Genomic DNA, 17519 nt, shown 5'->3' with positions numbered 1-17519 from the left:
AAAAAGAATATTAACCAAACTGATATTTTAAGAGCATAAACTATTTCTGTAGAACATACAAAATTACTAATATTTAAAAACTACACACGTATATTCTTTAAAGTCTGGAAGAGCAGTCTTTAATCTTTAACAATGAAACTGACTAAAGGTGTCAAAACTCTGCCAGGCAATACAGCCTCAGATTTTTCTAGGGACAAAAAAGCACTCTTTCAAGGGCAACATAGTTTAAGATGACCTTCCCGTGGTGGCAGAAGCCTGAAGCTCTTTGACAAGTATCATTCAATTGTCAAATAACAGCGAGGTACTCTACACGTGTGGTCACTTAAAATTTGAAGTATTGAAAGTTTGTTATTATATAGCAACTGCCAGACAATAGCTGTTTTGTCAACTTTATCAAAAGCATACAATACTTTGACGAACTCTAAAGCTCACATGGGACTTTTCAACAAACTCTTCTGTACTTAAGTACTTTATTCACTACCTACTATCTCAGAACACAGCAAACAATTTTGGGTGCAAGTTTATACTGCAAATTAATTCTCTAAAAATAAGAGGTTATTTTTCCTTAAAACTGTTTGTACTAGTTTTTTCTATTTGCAGAAAAAGGACCTTTTGATTATTTAATTCACAAAAATGGTATGTTCAGAAATGTGATTTTCCTGTGCTTTATCTTTTATAATCTATGTTCTTAACAAGACTTGCAAGACTGCTTCTCAAGTCTTGATTTTTTGAGAAGGATGAACAGTTGAGAGACTGTTTGATGGGAAATTACTATTACTCATTTTCTAAATGTCTTCTGCCTGCACATGACATAAGTTTTGCCGCTGATCTTATGTAGTTGCAACTTCTTGCAACTCAAACTGAAGATAAACATGGGTAAGGGGGGAAAATATGAGTTAAGTTGGAATCTTTAATTGAAGTGTAAGAAGTTTTTTAATGTCAGTTAATTATTGCTTTTGATCTGTTACAATATTAAAATGCCCTATAAGGCATGACATTTCAGTTTCTTAAATACATTAACCTACAGAAAGATAGCGTTTCACTTAGTTGACCTTACTCAGTATTAGCTTTCACACAGGTATGTTATCAATTGTTCTAAACTTCACATCACCTTTTCAGTTTCTATTATTTCAATAGAAATGACAGCTATCACTATCAACAGTTTATCAAGTCCTCCAGATTTAACTGATACTGGTTTAAAATAGAATGTTTCCCAACAGCTATCAGAACTAAAGGTAGTTTAATATGTTTATTACATACTTCCTCCAGCTGCTTTTTCAAATCCAGAATTTCTTTACGATATCTCTTTAGGAGTGCATCATCATCAAGTACTTCGTTTACTTTCGGAGTGTTCTTCATTCTTTTGGCTGTATTGGCAAACTGGAAGAATATTCTCTTATGGGCATTAGTTAGATATATATTGAAAGACTGTCTTATATTTCCAACAGAATTAAAGGGACAATTTATTTGGCAAAGAGCAACACAAAGGACACAAATATTTAGATTTGCTTGTTTTTAATATATTCTAAGCTTTGAAAAGTATGTTTTCTTTGCTTGATACCAATACCTGAAGAATTAAGCCTAACATTAAAGCAAAAAACAAAGTTATTTTTAAAAAAACCTTGAGACCACCAAAAAGGAAGACAATCCTACCTAAAGAATACAGTTAATTAAAAGTTCAATTACTGTCCTTCCTGTAGGACCTAACATGTTATTTTAGTGCAGACTTGCAGTTCTAACTGTATTTGGAAAAGAAAAATAAGAAAGCAGAGGTGAGAGGAGGAGCTTTGTTCCAACTGCCAGAAAGCTCTAGACAACATAGTACAAAAGGGTGAATGGGAAAAGATGCTGAGGACAAAACAAGTATTTCAAGTCCTCACAGAATCTGCAGAAAATTCTAGTGACTATCAAGTTACACCTTTCAGCCCTACAACCTGTTTCCAGTGTAACCTTGAGTCCAAATAATGTTTGAAAATAGCCAAGTATTACCTGAAGAGTACTGAGCGTTTCATCAAAAGAAACAGGAGTAATTGTACAAATAATAACCGTCTTAGCATTTCCTCCAAGGGAGTTCTGCAGAATTCGAGTCAGCTTGCTGTCTCTGTAATTTATAAAGCTGATGAAAAAGAGGGACAAAAAAAGAATGAATTCATGTTTTTGTATAGAAAGAATAGTAAATATCTTTTCTAGAGGCAAGAAGTTATTTGAAACAGTTACCTATGTAAAACAGGATTATAAAGGATTGCAATTTCTTAGTTGATTAGTGAATTCTCTTAAAACAGGTGTACAAGCACAAGTGCTTACCCAGAAGGGTCATCACAAAGTTTTTTGATAACTTGACCCAGAATGAACAGGCTTCGGTTTATATTGCAGCCTTCTTTCAGTCGGAGACCTAGATAGTATCACAGTGTTAAAAAAAATATTTAAAATTTAAAAACAACATTAAGATACATTTGCAACCTGTCATGCTTTTGTGCTGTGTTATGTTTACAGGTGTTATCCAAGAGTTAAATCTCAAGTGCCACAATGTATTATGACACATCAGCACCCAGTATCAAATGCTTTATAACTGAAATGCATCAAAACATAGTAATCTATCAGAAACACACAATAATAATTATATAGTAAGTAGTTGAGGTCATAAAAGCTTTAATTTTGATCCCTGTTTAAATTTTGCAGATGTCTATACTTACACATGTAAATATACCAAGCCAGTTTTAGATAGAACTTTGGGTCAGTTATTCCTTTTAAGAGAGAACTGTAACTTGTGTTCCTCTCAGATAATTTTTTAAAATCATAACAGCATTTTTGTGCAGCTTCATGCCATCATTGTTAACAAGAAAGCTTGCTCCTAGCTTAAGAGTGAGCCATGTTTTTACTCTTCACCTTTACATATGAGTCCCTACAAACTTTTAATGATTTCTTCACTGCAGGTGAATCTTTACTGATTCATCTCCATTCTGTTAATTCAGTGAATGACTCTTGCTGGACCTGCTATTCTAGAAAAGCCATATTACCACCTAATTGTTTGCACTTTACAGCATTTTCAGCTTTTTCCTGAGTAGTTCCTGCCCTACCAAGCAGAAGAGAGATAATTTATAGTAAGTAATACAACAGCCCATATATCAAATAACTGCCTATCATAGTCTCATATAAGGGTTAATTAACAGAAATGGTCATCAGGAGAGCCTCATTTAACACTCACCTTCAGATCCTGTTTGACTGGCCCTTTCACTGCCTGCCAGATCTACCAAGTTCTGCAAATAAATTATTTCACAGGTTAATTCTTAGGCAATTTAGTTTCAGATGCTCATAATTCTAAATTTCTTTTAAGAATTTAATAATCTAAAGTTAAACTTAGGAAAAAAAGCAAGAGATCTGTCATTATTTGAAGTAATCCATAGGTACTACACACATACCAACCAATAATTTCAGGATACATAAAAGACATAGAATAAGTATTTGTAAACTCTACTGATACCACCCTGAAGAGTACTTCAAAATAGCAGTGCAATTCCTGCTACCAAAAAATAAACAGTTTCTCAATATAGAAGTGTTAACTACAGATTCAAACTGTAGGAAGCTTCATAGAATCACAGATGATCTCATCTAATCTTCCATGTTTAAGAGAGCCTAGATAAAACGTTATAGCACCCTGTCCTGAATCAGCTGTATGTCCTTGTCTGTCATTGTGGGGATAGGGAAAGGAAGAAACTAAATACCAAAGGAAAAACCTCATTCTAGCACAAGCTCCTCAATCTAGCACAAGTTATCTAGGAACTATTCTCATGTCAGAATTCCCTTTGATGGGAAGATAACCTCTGGGTAACACTCCGGGAGTCTCCCTCAGACACAATCAGAAACACAGTTTCTACTTAAGAAACGTCTGATAGAAGCTAACAATAAAGCATGCTTGTAATGTCATTATAAAGTAACCTCTTGCTTGAGAGAAGAATGTAACAGTATATTCTCTACTTAAATGTCTATTATAAAACTTCTCAGAGTACAGCTTACCAAGTGAGATACCATCACTGCTCCGTCACAGTTTGCATTTGCTGGGTCACTTCGTTCTCTGCTTTCAATGATCTAAAAGAGGGTGCAATAAAAGTTTTTGCCCCTTCAAAAAGAACAACACTCCCACCCCCAATAGTGAAGCAGTTGTTACCATTCTGAAGATAGTGTGAGAACGGCTGCTGTGCTCATTCATTTTTGTTTCTCCATAGTGGCGATTTTCTGTCAAAAGCAATATTAGAATACTTTTGCTTATAATGTTGATAAACTTGAGATAACAGACAAAATACACGTTTTAAAACCATCTGAAAAGATTGGCCTCTGTATGTAGTCTCAAAGAGGTAACACATTACTCTAGATACATCAGGTTCATCAGTGCTTTTCTAAGGTATCAACTGACACTGGCTAAAAAAACCCACAAACTTACTTTCTCCTTTTCTGATCCATTCCATAACTTGTTCTGGGGCAACCACCACCTCTTCAATCAAATCTTCTACATACGTATTCCTCTTGAGAACAAAAACAGTAACAAGTTTTACTGAACTGTAAAACTCACTTCAATACTATAAGCTAACATTACCAGCAATTACTATGGTATTTATTCTCTGGTTTGCTTCCTTAAGAGGAAATAACTTCAGTTGAATGCATTTTTACTGTATGCAAGGAACAGGGAAGTTGAGACCTTTATCTGAACTGTTACCTAATGGCACAAGAACCAAACAGACTTAGAAAGATTTCTAAAAAGAAAACTGTCGAGGGAAATGTCCTTCTGGACGTATTCTGAGGGAATCCTGGAGTATATATTTCAGTCAGTAAATGTTATAAGGCCATAATCACACAACTGATAAATCTTCATTCTTCCATTGTTCTAAAAGCATTGTTCATTGAGGGCATTGAAAGAAAAAAAACAACCCACAAGCTTTTATTATTTGCTACAAAACTTGGTATCAAGAACCTGAAGATGTATTAATAAAGATTTATTTTCCCCTACTGATCATCTGACTGGATAGTTCTAGTCTGCAGGTTATTTTTTTATTACAGTAGAAAAGTATATGTACTTTGTAGATGACATGAAGATGGTATTAAAGTAGCTCTCTGTTGATAACTTCTGATGCTTTAACATAGAGACTTAATGTCATGTTTGTAGAAGTTTCATTAGTTAGACTACTCCCAATGCCAAAGTTAAATAAAATATACTATCCTGGAAAACTTAAGGGATTAAGTATACATTTACAAAGTATTAAAACCAGCAACAGCAAGCCCAACTTCACAGTTGTTACTATACTGAATCAATTGTCCTTATGCTAATACTGAAGATTACAATTACACAATTTGACATAGCAGAGCTTTCAACTACATGCCTCAGAAAGTTGTTGTTTTTTTTTTTTACACATCTCCTTTTACTCCAAGCAGATACAATACTGACACCATGTAACATACACTTACATTAACATCCTCACGAATTCCCAGAGGCTTCTTTTTCCTCATATCACCAAGCAAATCTGTAATGGTTTCATTGTAGATTTCCATGTAAGAAACCCTTAGCAAGAATTCTCTATCTGGAATCTAATGTTCAGAAAAAAAAGAAAACAAATACCAGACTAATCAGTGAACACTTTTAAATGCAAATATTCTGAATCAAAGGTATATGTTCAGAGATCATTCCACAGATTTCTTACTCTCCCATCCTATTCACACATGAGCACCTATCAGTAAAGAATCATTTTTCCTCTATGGCAGCACTTTGCAGCTACATTAATGGTATAGCACTTTCAGTAGGTTTTAAAAAAAACAACTGCCTTACAAAAGCATCACAATAGTCCTCCCATTTAAATGACTTTTCAATTTCTAATTTCCTCCTGCTTAGGCCTTTTCTTCTGTGTGTACCTAAGCCTTCTCTCCACTTGCTTAGATTTGCTTTGCTGCTGCTTCTTGTCCTGCCTTCCTGGTAGGGAAGGATGGAGTGAGTAGAGGCTGCAGAATGGATTCAAGGACTACAGCACCATTGGAAAGCTTTCTTGTCTTTAGTTTCTTTTGGAGACCTCCTAAGGTACTCCGCACCTTCTCAAAGGAGCAGTGTGCTTCCCATGTAACTGATGACAATTACCCAAAATCCTCAAGGCAGAAGCAAGTGCTCTGCACATGATGTTTTGGAAATCACTTTTATAACTTATGCCTTCTCCTTATTTCCTATTAGCATTGAGAAATTAGCCTATGACTCTTTTGAAAGCCTAAAGTAAGTAAATTTAGTGTCATTCTGTCATTTAGTGTTATTCTTCTCACTAAAGAGGTTTTCAATACCGTTACATTTTTAAAGTACTAAAAGAGCAGAACACAAAGCTTCATGATACATTATGGACCACGTTAGTGAGTAAGTATCTATTATACATATAATCAAGGTTCAGTGTATTTGCAAATTTAAAAATCACTTCTCAGTTTTGTTCTGATTTGAGTCGAACTAAGAGTTTCATTACCTTTTTTTAAACTGCTCATATTTGCAAGGCTAGCAAAGCAACTACAACATATGCCCAATATAAACTAATTTCCTTCATAAGCTCCTTGATACTATGCATAATTTTTATGTAACAGTCATAAATATTTCTAGTCCTTTCAGTCACTTCAATGTTATGGAATTGCTCACCTCACAAATAACTTTGAAAACATGTTGAATTGCTTTAGGAATGATGCCCACAGAATCTTCATTTCCCATCATTGTGTATGTCTTCCCTGAAGCAGTCTGTCCATAAGCAAAAATTGTGCCTAGAAAGATAGTTAAAGTTTGCTAATTACTTATGAAATACATTATAAACAAGATTTAAACACAGTTTTAAAACTTACCATTATAGCCTTGCACAGCTGACTCTATAATTGGAACAGCTACACCTTCATATAACTGGTGAGTATTGTCACTTGAGTGAAAGACACGATCTTAAAAAAATCAAAATACAGCACGTCAATCCATTGTATTGCACATCAAAAACAAGCTGGTTTTGTACAACTCAGTATTGCTGACTTCAAATCAAATAAATGGGCAGCAGATTATTTGTAGGATAATTCAAATATAGAATGTTATTGTGACACTACTAATATAGGCATTTTTAATTAATTATTTAATTTTTTTTGCAAAAGAAATACTAAACCCAGAACCAAGAAAGATACAATGAACAGACAACAGACACGTAAAAAAAAACAACTAAGAATCACTGACAGAGTTAAACAGTCATCCCATTTAATCTTAGTTTATCTATGAGGACTGTAAATCTGACAAGACAGGACACTTGCTGAACTTCTAGCTTGGACCATGATTTTATTCAATCTATAATTTGGGAGAAATCTTTGTGGTAGCTACATGCAGATTAACGAGCGAGTGGATCCGTAGGAAGAGACAAAGCAAGGATGAGGTTGTAACATCCACACTAGGAACTTTTCAGTTTTGTGTTCCCCCACCCCATCTCCCTAAAGCACTGGACTAGGCCTAGAAAAGAAATTCAGCCTGTGTGTTCCAAAACCACTCTATAGCATGTACTAGAATGGAGAAAGCAATGTCCACCAGGCAGCTGACTTCAAAAGTGCATTCCCAGTAATGACCAAAACCCCAGGTACCCCAAAAACACTCCTTCAAAGTTATGTTGTTGGAAAAAAAAATTCAGGGATGTTGCAAAAACTTAAGGTCATTGTTGATGCTAGCGATGTAAGTTAATTGAAATAAGTAAAATGGGGAAGGGTGAAAATCACATTTGGGGACAAATCACATAAAAGAGAAAGCAAGGGACAAGCAGAATAAAAACAGGGCCTAGGTAACAGTGAAATAGTAAGAATTAAACAAAACCAGATTCCAATTAGAGAAAATCACAGCCCAAGCAGTCAACAGCCTAGCCTTGAGACAGGCCTGCAGGACACCTGCTGGACAGATAAAGGGCATGGAGAGCCCACGCCACAGCTTATTTTAGATACAGCCTTGAGCACTTGGGGGAAAATCAGAGTGATTTAAATCACTGTATTAATATATTAATGAGCTATTAGCATGCTGAAGTACCCACCCACAGGCTAGAGGCACCCCTACTAACAAGCCCCTTACTCTTTGAGAGTGCGTAGTGAAATGTTTGAGCACTATCACTTTAAATGGAAGAGAGGAATTAGTTGACTTATCATGTGTGAATGAAAGAATAATGTTAGAAATAAAGCTCTTCCTCACGTTTTCAGGTACGAAAGTAGCACTTGCATTTTGGGAGACCGAGCCTGCTCATGGGATACCACCCTACTCCCTGTTCTGTGCAGAACTGGGTATTGGAGCAAACACCTCCGCTCTGCGGGTGGGTGGGCTCCTTGCACACCCGACGGACACACTCTCATGACAATGTCAGCGCACGTTCGAGCAAGTTCAGCAGCCAAGATCCATGTAAGCATCAACATAAAACAACTGCTTTCATATTCTTACCGTAACTGAACACTTTTGTACCATTCACTTCGGAAATGGTATTATTTTCGCTTCTCCAGTAGAGTGACACTTTATCTTCCAGAACATTTTCTCTAAAAAAGAGATACTATGTCAGCTTCACTCCGCCCCACGCAGGTTTACCCCTCACTACGAGCACCTCTCTCCCTCAGACTGCCCAGGCCTGTTTGTTCCGCCTCGGGAACAGACGCCGCAACTTAGGCCCCCACACCCACCCTTGGCAGGACTGTGCCCGCGCCCCTGGGGCCCAGCCGGCGCTGAGAGGGGCACAGCAACACCCAGCAAAGCCGGGAGACCCGCGGGTAGCGCTGCAGCCCCCGCTCCGGCCCGGACGGAGCCTCACCTGGCGATGAGCGGCCGCACCCGCACGCAAACGGTCACGGCGCCCTCCTCCGCCATCCCCGCGGCCGTGGCGCACACGCCGCCCGGGCGGGGAGACGCGGGCCTGTTCCTCGGGCCGCAGGAAGCAGCGCGGCCCCCTAACCGCCGCCGGGTTTAAACTTTCCCGGGGCCGCTTCCCATTGGCCCGCGCAGGGCGGACGCCGCGGCGGCGCGTACAGGCGCCAACGGCTGCGGGGGAGAGGCGCGAGGAGGGGCCGGGGGCGGAGCCGCGCTGAGGCTGCCCCGCCGCGCAGTCCCGGGGGCAGGGGAAGCGCAGGGAAGGCTGTGGGGCGGAGCTGCGCTGGGGCTGCCCCGCCGCACAGCTCGTCTGCCCAGAGCCCTGCGGGGGTGCCGGCCAGCGTGACAGCATCTTCACGGTGCACCCAGCCGGTAGCCTAGTGAGCTGTCTGCTGCATGTGAACAGTACGCTTACACACCTAACAGCGAAATTCTTAAGTAATTAGGTTTATTTATTTTTTTAAAAGTCATATTTATACCGGTATTGAAATACGGGTTAGAAAAACAAGTTGAATGTGTGGTGGGTGGCTCAAACAGTGTGAGTTTAGCAAACAACAGACCATGTTTGTCTACCCTTCTAAAAAAAAGGCTCCCTTACAGTTGTGTCTCCCGGGAGAGACGATGCCGCCTTCGCGCCAGCACGGGTGGGCCTGGGGGACAGGAGGAGGCGGAGGATAATGCAAGAAGAGCCTGCAGAAAGCAAAAAAGAAGGCATGCTCTTAAGATCAACTAACTAATGGCTCATTTATGAAAATATTATTCATGTTTACATTTGTAAAATAAAAATGGTGTAGTTGTCATCCCCTCATTTTAATCATCCTCGTCCTCTTCCTCTTCTTCAGCCTCTTCTTCCTCTTCCTCAGCTGCAGCTAAGGCTTCTTCCTTCGCAGCGTTGAAAGCCCTTTCCTCTTCCAGGGTGGGGTCGCTTGCCTCAGTGGTATCTGGCCCGCTGGGATATTCTGCTTGCACTGGGGGAGGCAGAGTGGGATTGTGGTTCTCTGGACTGTATTTGTGACCCCAGCCAAAGTAAATGTTATCAAATTTCCTGAGAAAGAAAAGTGAAATATCACACATTCTTCCCCTGAGAAAACATCAGTGGAAGATATTGTCAGGGTTCCTTACTTTGCCATGCAAAGTCACTGTGGTGCAGATGTCCCAAAACAGAAACATTCAAAAGACAGCACACATTTTTAACTGATGTAACTGTTGATTAATCTGTCTTCCACTTAAAAATCTCCAAACGCTAAAATGATTAAGGCTGTACTCTGTCACTGCAATACAACTCCACATTAGTAAGAAAGCTCAGTTTCTGACACCAGCTCCAGTGCTTATTTAAAAGCTCATTAAGGTAATGACTGTACCACGTGTAGTTGGAGCGAATGAACATTAGAACTATAGAATGTAGCTATTTTTGTAAAAAGCGCTACAAACTCGGTAATACAGGTTTTTAACCCAGGGTGTGCCCACATACTAACTGAGCATTTACATCCATCAACTTTATGCTAGCCTTTCCAACAATTATTCATTTTCAGTCTTAAATACATACTAATTGTTGCCGTGCACATTTAAGTGGCCTTCTCTGTCAGCCTCCAGAATAGCTAATATTAATGAATAAGTAGAATGAATTAATAATAAAACCACTTTTACTTCATTAGGCAGGTATCTGTGTTGAGCATATACGGTCTGTGATGCAACCATATCAATTAGCTACTCACTTGCCAGAGGCAAAGGCGTATGCTCCTGGCCATCGGTTAGACTGGAGGATTGCAACAGCATATTGCGGGATCAGGTTTGTAGAAGGCTGAGCTGTCCATGCAGGGATGTTTGGAAATCCTGGAGGCAGCCAAACACACACAGCCTATAAATACATTTGTGAGCATCTGCAAAATATTTAACATGGACCTACAAGACTTTCACAGAATTCACGCAATTATTATAATATGTTGCAAACTAGAAGAACCGCAAGTCAGAAACAATAAATGTAGGCACTGTGTTCAAGCAGGCAGTTGGGATGGATGGGTGAGCAGCACAGGGATGCTATCAGAGCCACCTGGAGAGAAGATCATGTTCCTGAAACTTAGTAGTACTCACTGCTGTTTCTTTTGTGAGGACTTTTTATCACTTACGGATAAATTACATAGTTATATTTCATCTTGATCAAAGAATGGAGAGTTGAAAAATAATTTACTATTGATGTAATCTAATATTCAGGTTCCCATATACCCATGATTTGCTGCAGTAATATGCTACAGGATCTAAATCCCTATCTGATTATCTCTGCATGTGTGTACATACATATGTATTTATTTACATGTGCACACACTTTTTTTTTTTTTATCTAAAAAGGTGATGAAAAATAGCTGAAGGTATTTAATTAAGTGAGCTGTCTTGAACTTGGAGTAGCTTGACAAATCTGAGGTATTTTCCCCTTTATTCTCCACAAGACTGTTAACTAGTAAACCAATTTATTTCAGTTTTAATGTCAACACCATTAAAAATTTTGCTTTTAATCACTTTTGTATAAGAATGCGCTTACCCTACAAGGCCAAATTATATTGCCCCATTAAATGTCAGAGTCTTATAACTTCAATTATTTACTACCTACACATCAACATTCCTAGTGGCTATCAAAAACTCATACTCCACGAAGAATACCTTCATCTTCAGAGAGTGGAGTGAGAAGAGGAGGTCCTATTTCTTGCTGTAGTTCATCCGGCTCATCTGCTTTCTCATCCTCTTCCTCTTCTTCTTCTTCTTCTCCTTCTTCCTCTGATTTTTGAAAAGGATCAAACCAAACACAGCGACCCTATAATTGATATGAGAAAATAATACATACACATAATAGTCAATGAAAGCATACAAGTTAAAACAATTGTCTCAGGCACATGGCACACACAGGTAAGGGGGGAGGGAGGAGGAAGACAAGATGAATATGTATTCCATAATTGGTATATTGTTGGCAGAATACATTCCTCCTTCATCCCTGCTTGCTATTTCAGAATAACCTCTTACCTCTGTAATCAGGTTTTTGTTATTTTGTAGTCTTCAGTTCCTTGCCCATTCAGTTTGTACCCTTCCTAGGTAACCATTTTAAGAGGCTACCATCTATGGACTTTGCTCCTTCCTCTTAAAGTCTGCCTTGTTATTTAGCTACCCGTCAGAGGCACATAACAAAATATTGTTAAGATTCTAATGCATACAGATTTTATTTTTACAACGATTGTTTTGCTCATAATAGTTTTAAACCTTATTTCCTACCATTTGCTGTTATTTTACACTAGCATTCTTGAATTGGTAGACTGGCCAGCAAGTCATCCAACAATGACCATAAAATTAGCAGTAACTCTTTAAAGCACTAGCCTGATATCACAAATATTTTATGTTACAATTTTATTTACAATGTTTGGTTTTAAACTTTTCTATTTGCATGTTTCACTGAAGAAAGCAAGCAACAAAGAATAAAGCAGAAGAAAACATCTAATAAGTTCCATTTAGCACACAGTCAGAAGCTGTCTGCATTTTAGCATCCTACCCAAGAAAAATGAACTCATAACATTTTTGTAAAGTATGGACTTCAAAAGAGAAAACCCGGTATAGTAGATTGAAAGAAATTATTATCAAGGCTTAACTCCATACTGTTATCATCACTGAAAAACCTACTGCTACAACTACAGAAAAAAAGCTATACGTAAATATGTGCAACATATCAAATATATTTTCTGTAGAAAAATAGTACACTACGATTTCTGGTGATTAGTTCAAATGTGCAGGTGAGGAGTTTCAGTTACATTCTGAAACCCTGCAAGTACTCCCATGTGCATGGTATTCCAGGCCCACATGAGCTATGCCAGAACATACCTGCTCAAGAATACTCTGTACATGGTGTACCCACGAGGAGCCAGAATCCACCAATTCAGCCACAGAAAGAGGCTCAAAATCAGGGTTTTCTTCATATGTATCTCTTCCTCCTTCCTCCTCCTCCTCTTCATCTCCTTCTTCCTCTGGAAACTGGTAAAATCCAATGGGAGAGATCTGGGTTCCCGCTGAGATCCGAGCTATCTGTGCACGCAGGTAATTGGCCTCATTTCCAGGGAAAGGAGGAAAGCTCACAATAGGAGCATCCAGCCTACCAGTGAAGAACTTCTTGATTCTCCTGGCACAGACAATCTGGGCTGGTGTCACTGGAGGCAACTTCACCCAGGGTTTGCCTGGCTCATTACAGACAAAGTAGACATATTTATTAGTCCCAGTCCCATTTTCTTCTTTTGGGATGACAGGTGGAGGCTTATAGGTGGACTTTGGTGGTTCATCTTCTTTCTCCTCATCTTTGTCTTCAACCTCACCCACCTCTTCCCCTGTTTCCTCAGCAACTTCTTCCTCTTCTGCTTCCTCCTCCTCTTCCCCCTCTTGGTACTGTACTTGAGCTATAATATAGTTGCTCTCCAGGCCTAAAATTTTGCCCCAGAAACGACAGGTCTGGATTGGTTGAACACTAATTAGTTTTTTAAGGGCAAGGAATATGTGATAGGTTTCACCTTTGCTCAAGCCAATTCCAGCCTGTTCAAAATAAAAGGCTGTTTCCATCACATTAGGTAGAGGGGTTTCTTCCTGGGAAAGAAGAACAGGTGTTAAAGCTGAAAAATAGTATAATCATCTTTTTGAAAAACTAAGCATATTATCCACTGAACATTGTATTTCACTTCCCCGTAGTGCCACTTATTCTCTCAAACTGCTTTGCGGACATGCATTCTCTACATCTTCCATTATAATTTAGAAAAAATAAAAATTCCATTTTAAGGGCAAAGAAGAGAACACAGATGAACTGCTGCCTTTAGAATACAAGATTGAAAATTCAGACTCCAAATTAATGCAAAATAAAGGAAAGCCAGAATTCTTATACAGGATGTACAAAGGACTTCAGTGCTGAGTCACATCAACTATGTAAGGGGCCTTTATGCCCACAGTGTCATTGTGTTTCCTTATGTTCGCAGAAGATACATTTGGGGAAAATATAATACATATTTAATGTAGACACCAGAAAAGCAGTATTTCTCTGGAGTGCATGTTGTTCTTTTGAAAGCCTTGGCATAAAGCTCCCTGCGTTTTTTAAAAAATGCTGGTCCCTGCTCTTACTGAAGTCCATAGTAAGACTCCATCTAGCTTCAGTGGAAGCAGAACTAGGCCGAGAATGAAGATTTTATTAAGTATTTCCATTTACTTTATCACCCTTCTCTCATTTCATGGCAGTAGGTGATTGTATCACACACACAAAGATACTAGAAGTTGTACATGGCAGGGTAGGGAATCTGGAAGAAGTACTCCTAGTTTTGTATGGTATTTCTTTGGCTCTTCCACCTTTCTTATATCAAAGCAAGATAGGCAGGAGTATGAAAAATTCAAAATCCCTTTCTGAAATACCCTACTTTTTCCATTTTTACCATAATATTCTCTTACTGTAAAATAAGAAAAATGGAAAAGATGAAAGACTCTATCTTCTGGTTTTGTATTTGTATTCTGCAACAGCAATTCACTTGAATATACACTGGTAACTTCATATAAAAATCAACATCTTGTTGAATAGTTTCCCTTGGCTAATATAAGAATTATCTTAATTTATCATTGGGTACAAATGCTTCTCCATATTAGCAACTGGATACTGAAAAATACTCTTTTTTTAAGAAGCAGCTTTTCAACACTAGTAGTTCTTCATTATAACCATATTTTTTTTAGTTGGAGAAGCACAGACTGGAATTACAGTTGGAGCTGGAAGGATCACAAAATTCTCCATTCTCTATTTTACAGTAGGAGTTGTGCACAATACTCTTGAATTGGTGTCCAGAATGATGATGACTTTAAGTAAAGAAATGTCACTTTCATATAAATAAATCTGGATGCAGTATTCCATGTTGAACTGTCATGTGGAAGATATTGTAAACTTTACTTTCTGTTCATCACCTCTAGAACATCTATGATTTTAAAGTCTCAGGATATTAAATTTACTGCAGGAAAAAACCCCGGCTAAGTAACCAGATAGGTTTTCTTCTTCACAACTAGACATGGGACCAACTCAACTCTAAAGAGGATGTAATTATTTATATGGCTGTAATTATTTATATGATTGTGAGAGGCAATACTACAAAGGAGACCACGACTTCCTCCCTTAGTCCTTTCCCTTCCTGCTATCCTCCCAACCATTCCCTGATATATAAGATATATGTGTTTTTTTCTGATAATAACTCACAATCTCTTCTTCTAGTTGTTCTTCTCCTTCTCCATTTGTCTTGAGGAACAAAGCTTTAAGGTTTTCTGAAGCTTCAAATGTTGGAAGAACCTTATGTTCATCTCGAAGAGTGTCCATTTTTGTCTGAAACTGAGCCCACTTCACATCATTGCTGATATTCTCAATTATGTCTACTGCATTTGTGGGTTGCTCATCCAGGACCTTTGTTAGCATATTAGCAAGATGATCGTATCTGTCATATAAATGCAAATATTATAGGCCTACTATACACAAGTCTTAGAATGTTACATTTTTAATATCCAAAGTAGAATATAATCACCTGGAGCTTTGGAAAAAACACTGGAATATTTAGATGAAAGAGGATTATGGAGCATTATGGGAAATTAGATTTGAAACTAGCCTGGTTCTAACATACTTAGGAGTAGACCCATCTTCCATTTCTGGCATATACCGCACCCGTCTCAGGAGCTGAAGCTGAATTTTAACTTGGTCTTGATCAAATCAGTTTCCCTTTGAACTCTACAAATTCCCCAAGGAATTTTGAATCTGGAAGATGCTGGACACGTACAAGTATCACATAGTGATGAACTCCTGCATTTATAACATATTCTCCCATTTTATAGATATCCCCCTGCTATCCCTCCCTTTCTTAACACAACCCTTTGCACTTTAGGCAACTCTACTTTTTCTCTCATACTTCCCATCGATTTCACCTGTGTCCCTTTTCCAGACTTACAAGTTCAGGCCAGATGTTGTGCTGCTCTTCAGCAAATAGGCTTTTGCATTCTGGATTGCCAGCATTCGGGACTTGCTCTCGGGTATCTGATGATCATAGGGACTGTACCCTGGCTGATAGAGACCATAGCCTGGCTCATGTGGCTGGTAGGGGCCATGCCCACGTTCATAGCCTGGGGAGGAATCAGACGGCTCAGCACGGTCGGCGCTTTGCACGGGCTCTCCAGGGCTCGGCTCCTGCCCTTCCCACGGGACAGCCTGGGGCGACTGCTCCGCGGGAGGCTCGGCCATGGCCGGTCCCAGGGGTTGCAGGCCAGACACGGCACTCGCTGCCCCTCAGCCGCCGCCGGCCCCGCTCGTCGCGCCGCTGTTTTTCTTGGATCTGTGAATATAATTTGTAAAAGTAATTATCAAATTTTACAGCCTTTGTCTCCTTCTAAAAGAAAAAAAAGTTGTGATTTATGACAACAGCATGATACATCACCACTAAAATGCAGAAGACCAAAATACATTTTCTACTGCAAACAATGGAAGCAATTAAGGCAAATTAATGTTGTGGGTTTTTTAATCAAGCTTTTGAAGATTCATTCTGCTGCTCTCAACAGAAAGTTTGTGGTACCACAAACGTTCAAGACAGAGTATTAACAGCACTTCGTGGTTTATGGGCCCCACGGAACCGTCCTCAGGGCGCTGTGGGGCTCTCTGAGGGGCTTTGCTTTCTCCTACCCAGCAGAGCTGGTGCGTTTGCTAGGGGGGAAACCCCAGCGAGTTGCCCCAGTTGTTAATTCTTTTTCTAGAAGGATTTTGAAGCCCTGCTTGTTTCCTTTAATCGTGGCCCATAAACCACGAAGTGCTGTTAATACTCTGTCTTGAACGTTTGTGGTACCACAAACTTTCTGTTGAGAGCAGCAGAATGAATCTTCAAAAGCTTGATTAAAAAACCCACAACATTAATTTGCCTTAATTGCTTCCATTGTTTGCAGTAGAAAATGTATTTTGGTCTTCTGCATTTTAGTGGTGATGTATCATGCTGTTGTCATAAATCACAACTTTTTTTTCTTTTAGAAGGAGACAAAGGCTGTAAAATTTGATAATTACTTTTACAAATTATATTCACAGATCCAAGAAAAACAGCAGATGTAGATTAAGTTGGAATTAAAATGTTCTGATAGAGATCAGCTTTGTCTATGTGATGCAATCAGTGATAAGGAGACAGCTGGCTGCAATGTAAGTAACTTGTGTTTGCCACAGTTTCCGAAGGCTAAAATGTGAATGATAAATGTCACATTACAGAGGAAAAACTTGCTAACATCTATCAGTTTAGTTACTAGTGATGTGTTTTACAGGAATGCAGTAGTGCAGTGCTGTATGCCTTTGGGGTCCCATCAGGTATTATGTGCTACAGTGCTACCTACCTGAACAGACACTCAAAGTTATGTTAATATCCAGAGGATTCATTATATGTGTACAGTTTGCTCACGAGTTGTCTTGCAATTAAGTCAGTGAAGAACTTTTACTGTTTGACTGAAATTGAACACATATCTAGTATAGTATAGGTAGTTATGAAACAGATATATATAGCAGGTGAGGTTAGTTGTCTTGGTTTTGTTTTGTTGTTTTGCCTGTTGTTTGCCTTTTTTAAAGGACTTTAAAGGAGTTGCATTTTAGCAAATATCC

At 38.8% G+C, this 17519-nt stretch overlaps 2 protein-coding genes across 2 annotated transcripts in view; both read right to left on the bottom strand.

The window, feature by feature from the left end:
• CENPE (centromere protein E, 312kDa) overlaps positions 1–8866 on the bottom strand; it is a 35106-nt gene extending 26240 nt beyond the window's left edge. The window contains exons 1-12 of the mRNA XM_010003174.1: positions 8811–8866; positions 8450–8541; positions 6850–6939; positions 6653–6771; positions 5458–5577; positions 4439–4520; positions 4166–4233; positions 4015–4086; positions 3206–3257; positions 2305–2392; positions 1990–2116; positions 1261–1380 (exon numbers count right to left, since the gene is read on the bottom strand). Coding sequence (XP_010001476.1) covers positions 1261–1380; positions 1990–2116; positions 2305–2392; positions 3206–3257; positions 4015–4086; positions 4166–4233; positions 4439–4520; positions 5458–5577; positions 6653–6771; positions 6850–6939; positions 8450–8541; positions 8811–8866 — 1086 coding nt within the window. The remainder of the gene's footprint in view (positions 1–1260; positions 1381–1989; positions 2117–2304; positions 2393–3205; positions 3258–4014; positions 4087–4165; positions 4234–4438; positions 4521–5457; positions 5578–6652; positions 6772–6849; positions 6940–8449; positions 8542–8810) is intronic.
• An 810-nt stretch (positions 8867–9676) lies between these two features.
• RSPH4A (radial spoke head 4 homolog A (Chlamydomonas)) lies at positions 9677–16133 on the bottom strand. The gene is made up of 6 exons (XM_010003173.1): positions 15844–16133; positions 15108–15339; positions 12725–13474; positions 11522–11672; positions 10582–10699; positions 9677–9911 (listed from the first exon to the last, which is right to left on the bottom strand). Exons 1-6 carry the CDS (start codon positions 16131–16133, stop codon positions 9677–9679), a joined length of 1776 nt encoding a protein of 591 aa, XP_010001475.1.
• Positions 16134–17519: the final 1386 nt, after the last annotated feature.

This window comes from Chaetura pelagica, unplaced genomic scaffold (genome assembly GCF_000747805.2).
Source record: "Chaetura pelagica isolate M959 unplaced genomic scaffold, ChaPel_1.0 scaffold188, whole genome shotgun sequence".
NCBI lineage: Eukaryota > Metazoa > Chordata > Aves > Apodiformes > Apodidae > Chaetura > Chaetura pelagica.
Note: the sequence above shows the minus strand (reverse complement) of the source record. Positions and strands in the feature narration are given on the sequence as shown.

Excerpts from the sequence above, each read along its gene's own strand:
- RSPH4A (XM_010003173.1), bottom strand. The coding sequence starts at position 16,133 with ATGGCCGAGCCTCCCGCGGAGCAGTCGCCCCAGGCTGTCCCGTGGGAA. Across the intron at positions 11,673-12,724 it reads TACAGAGTATTCTTGAGCAG|GGTCGCTGTGTTTGGTTTGA; the intron begins GTATGTTCTGGC and ends TATCAATTATAG. Across the intron at positions 10,700-11,521 it reads TCCACTCTCTGAAGATGAAG|GATTTCCAAACATCCCTGCA; the intron begins GTATTCTTCGTG and ends GGCTGCCTCCAG.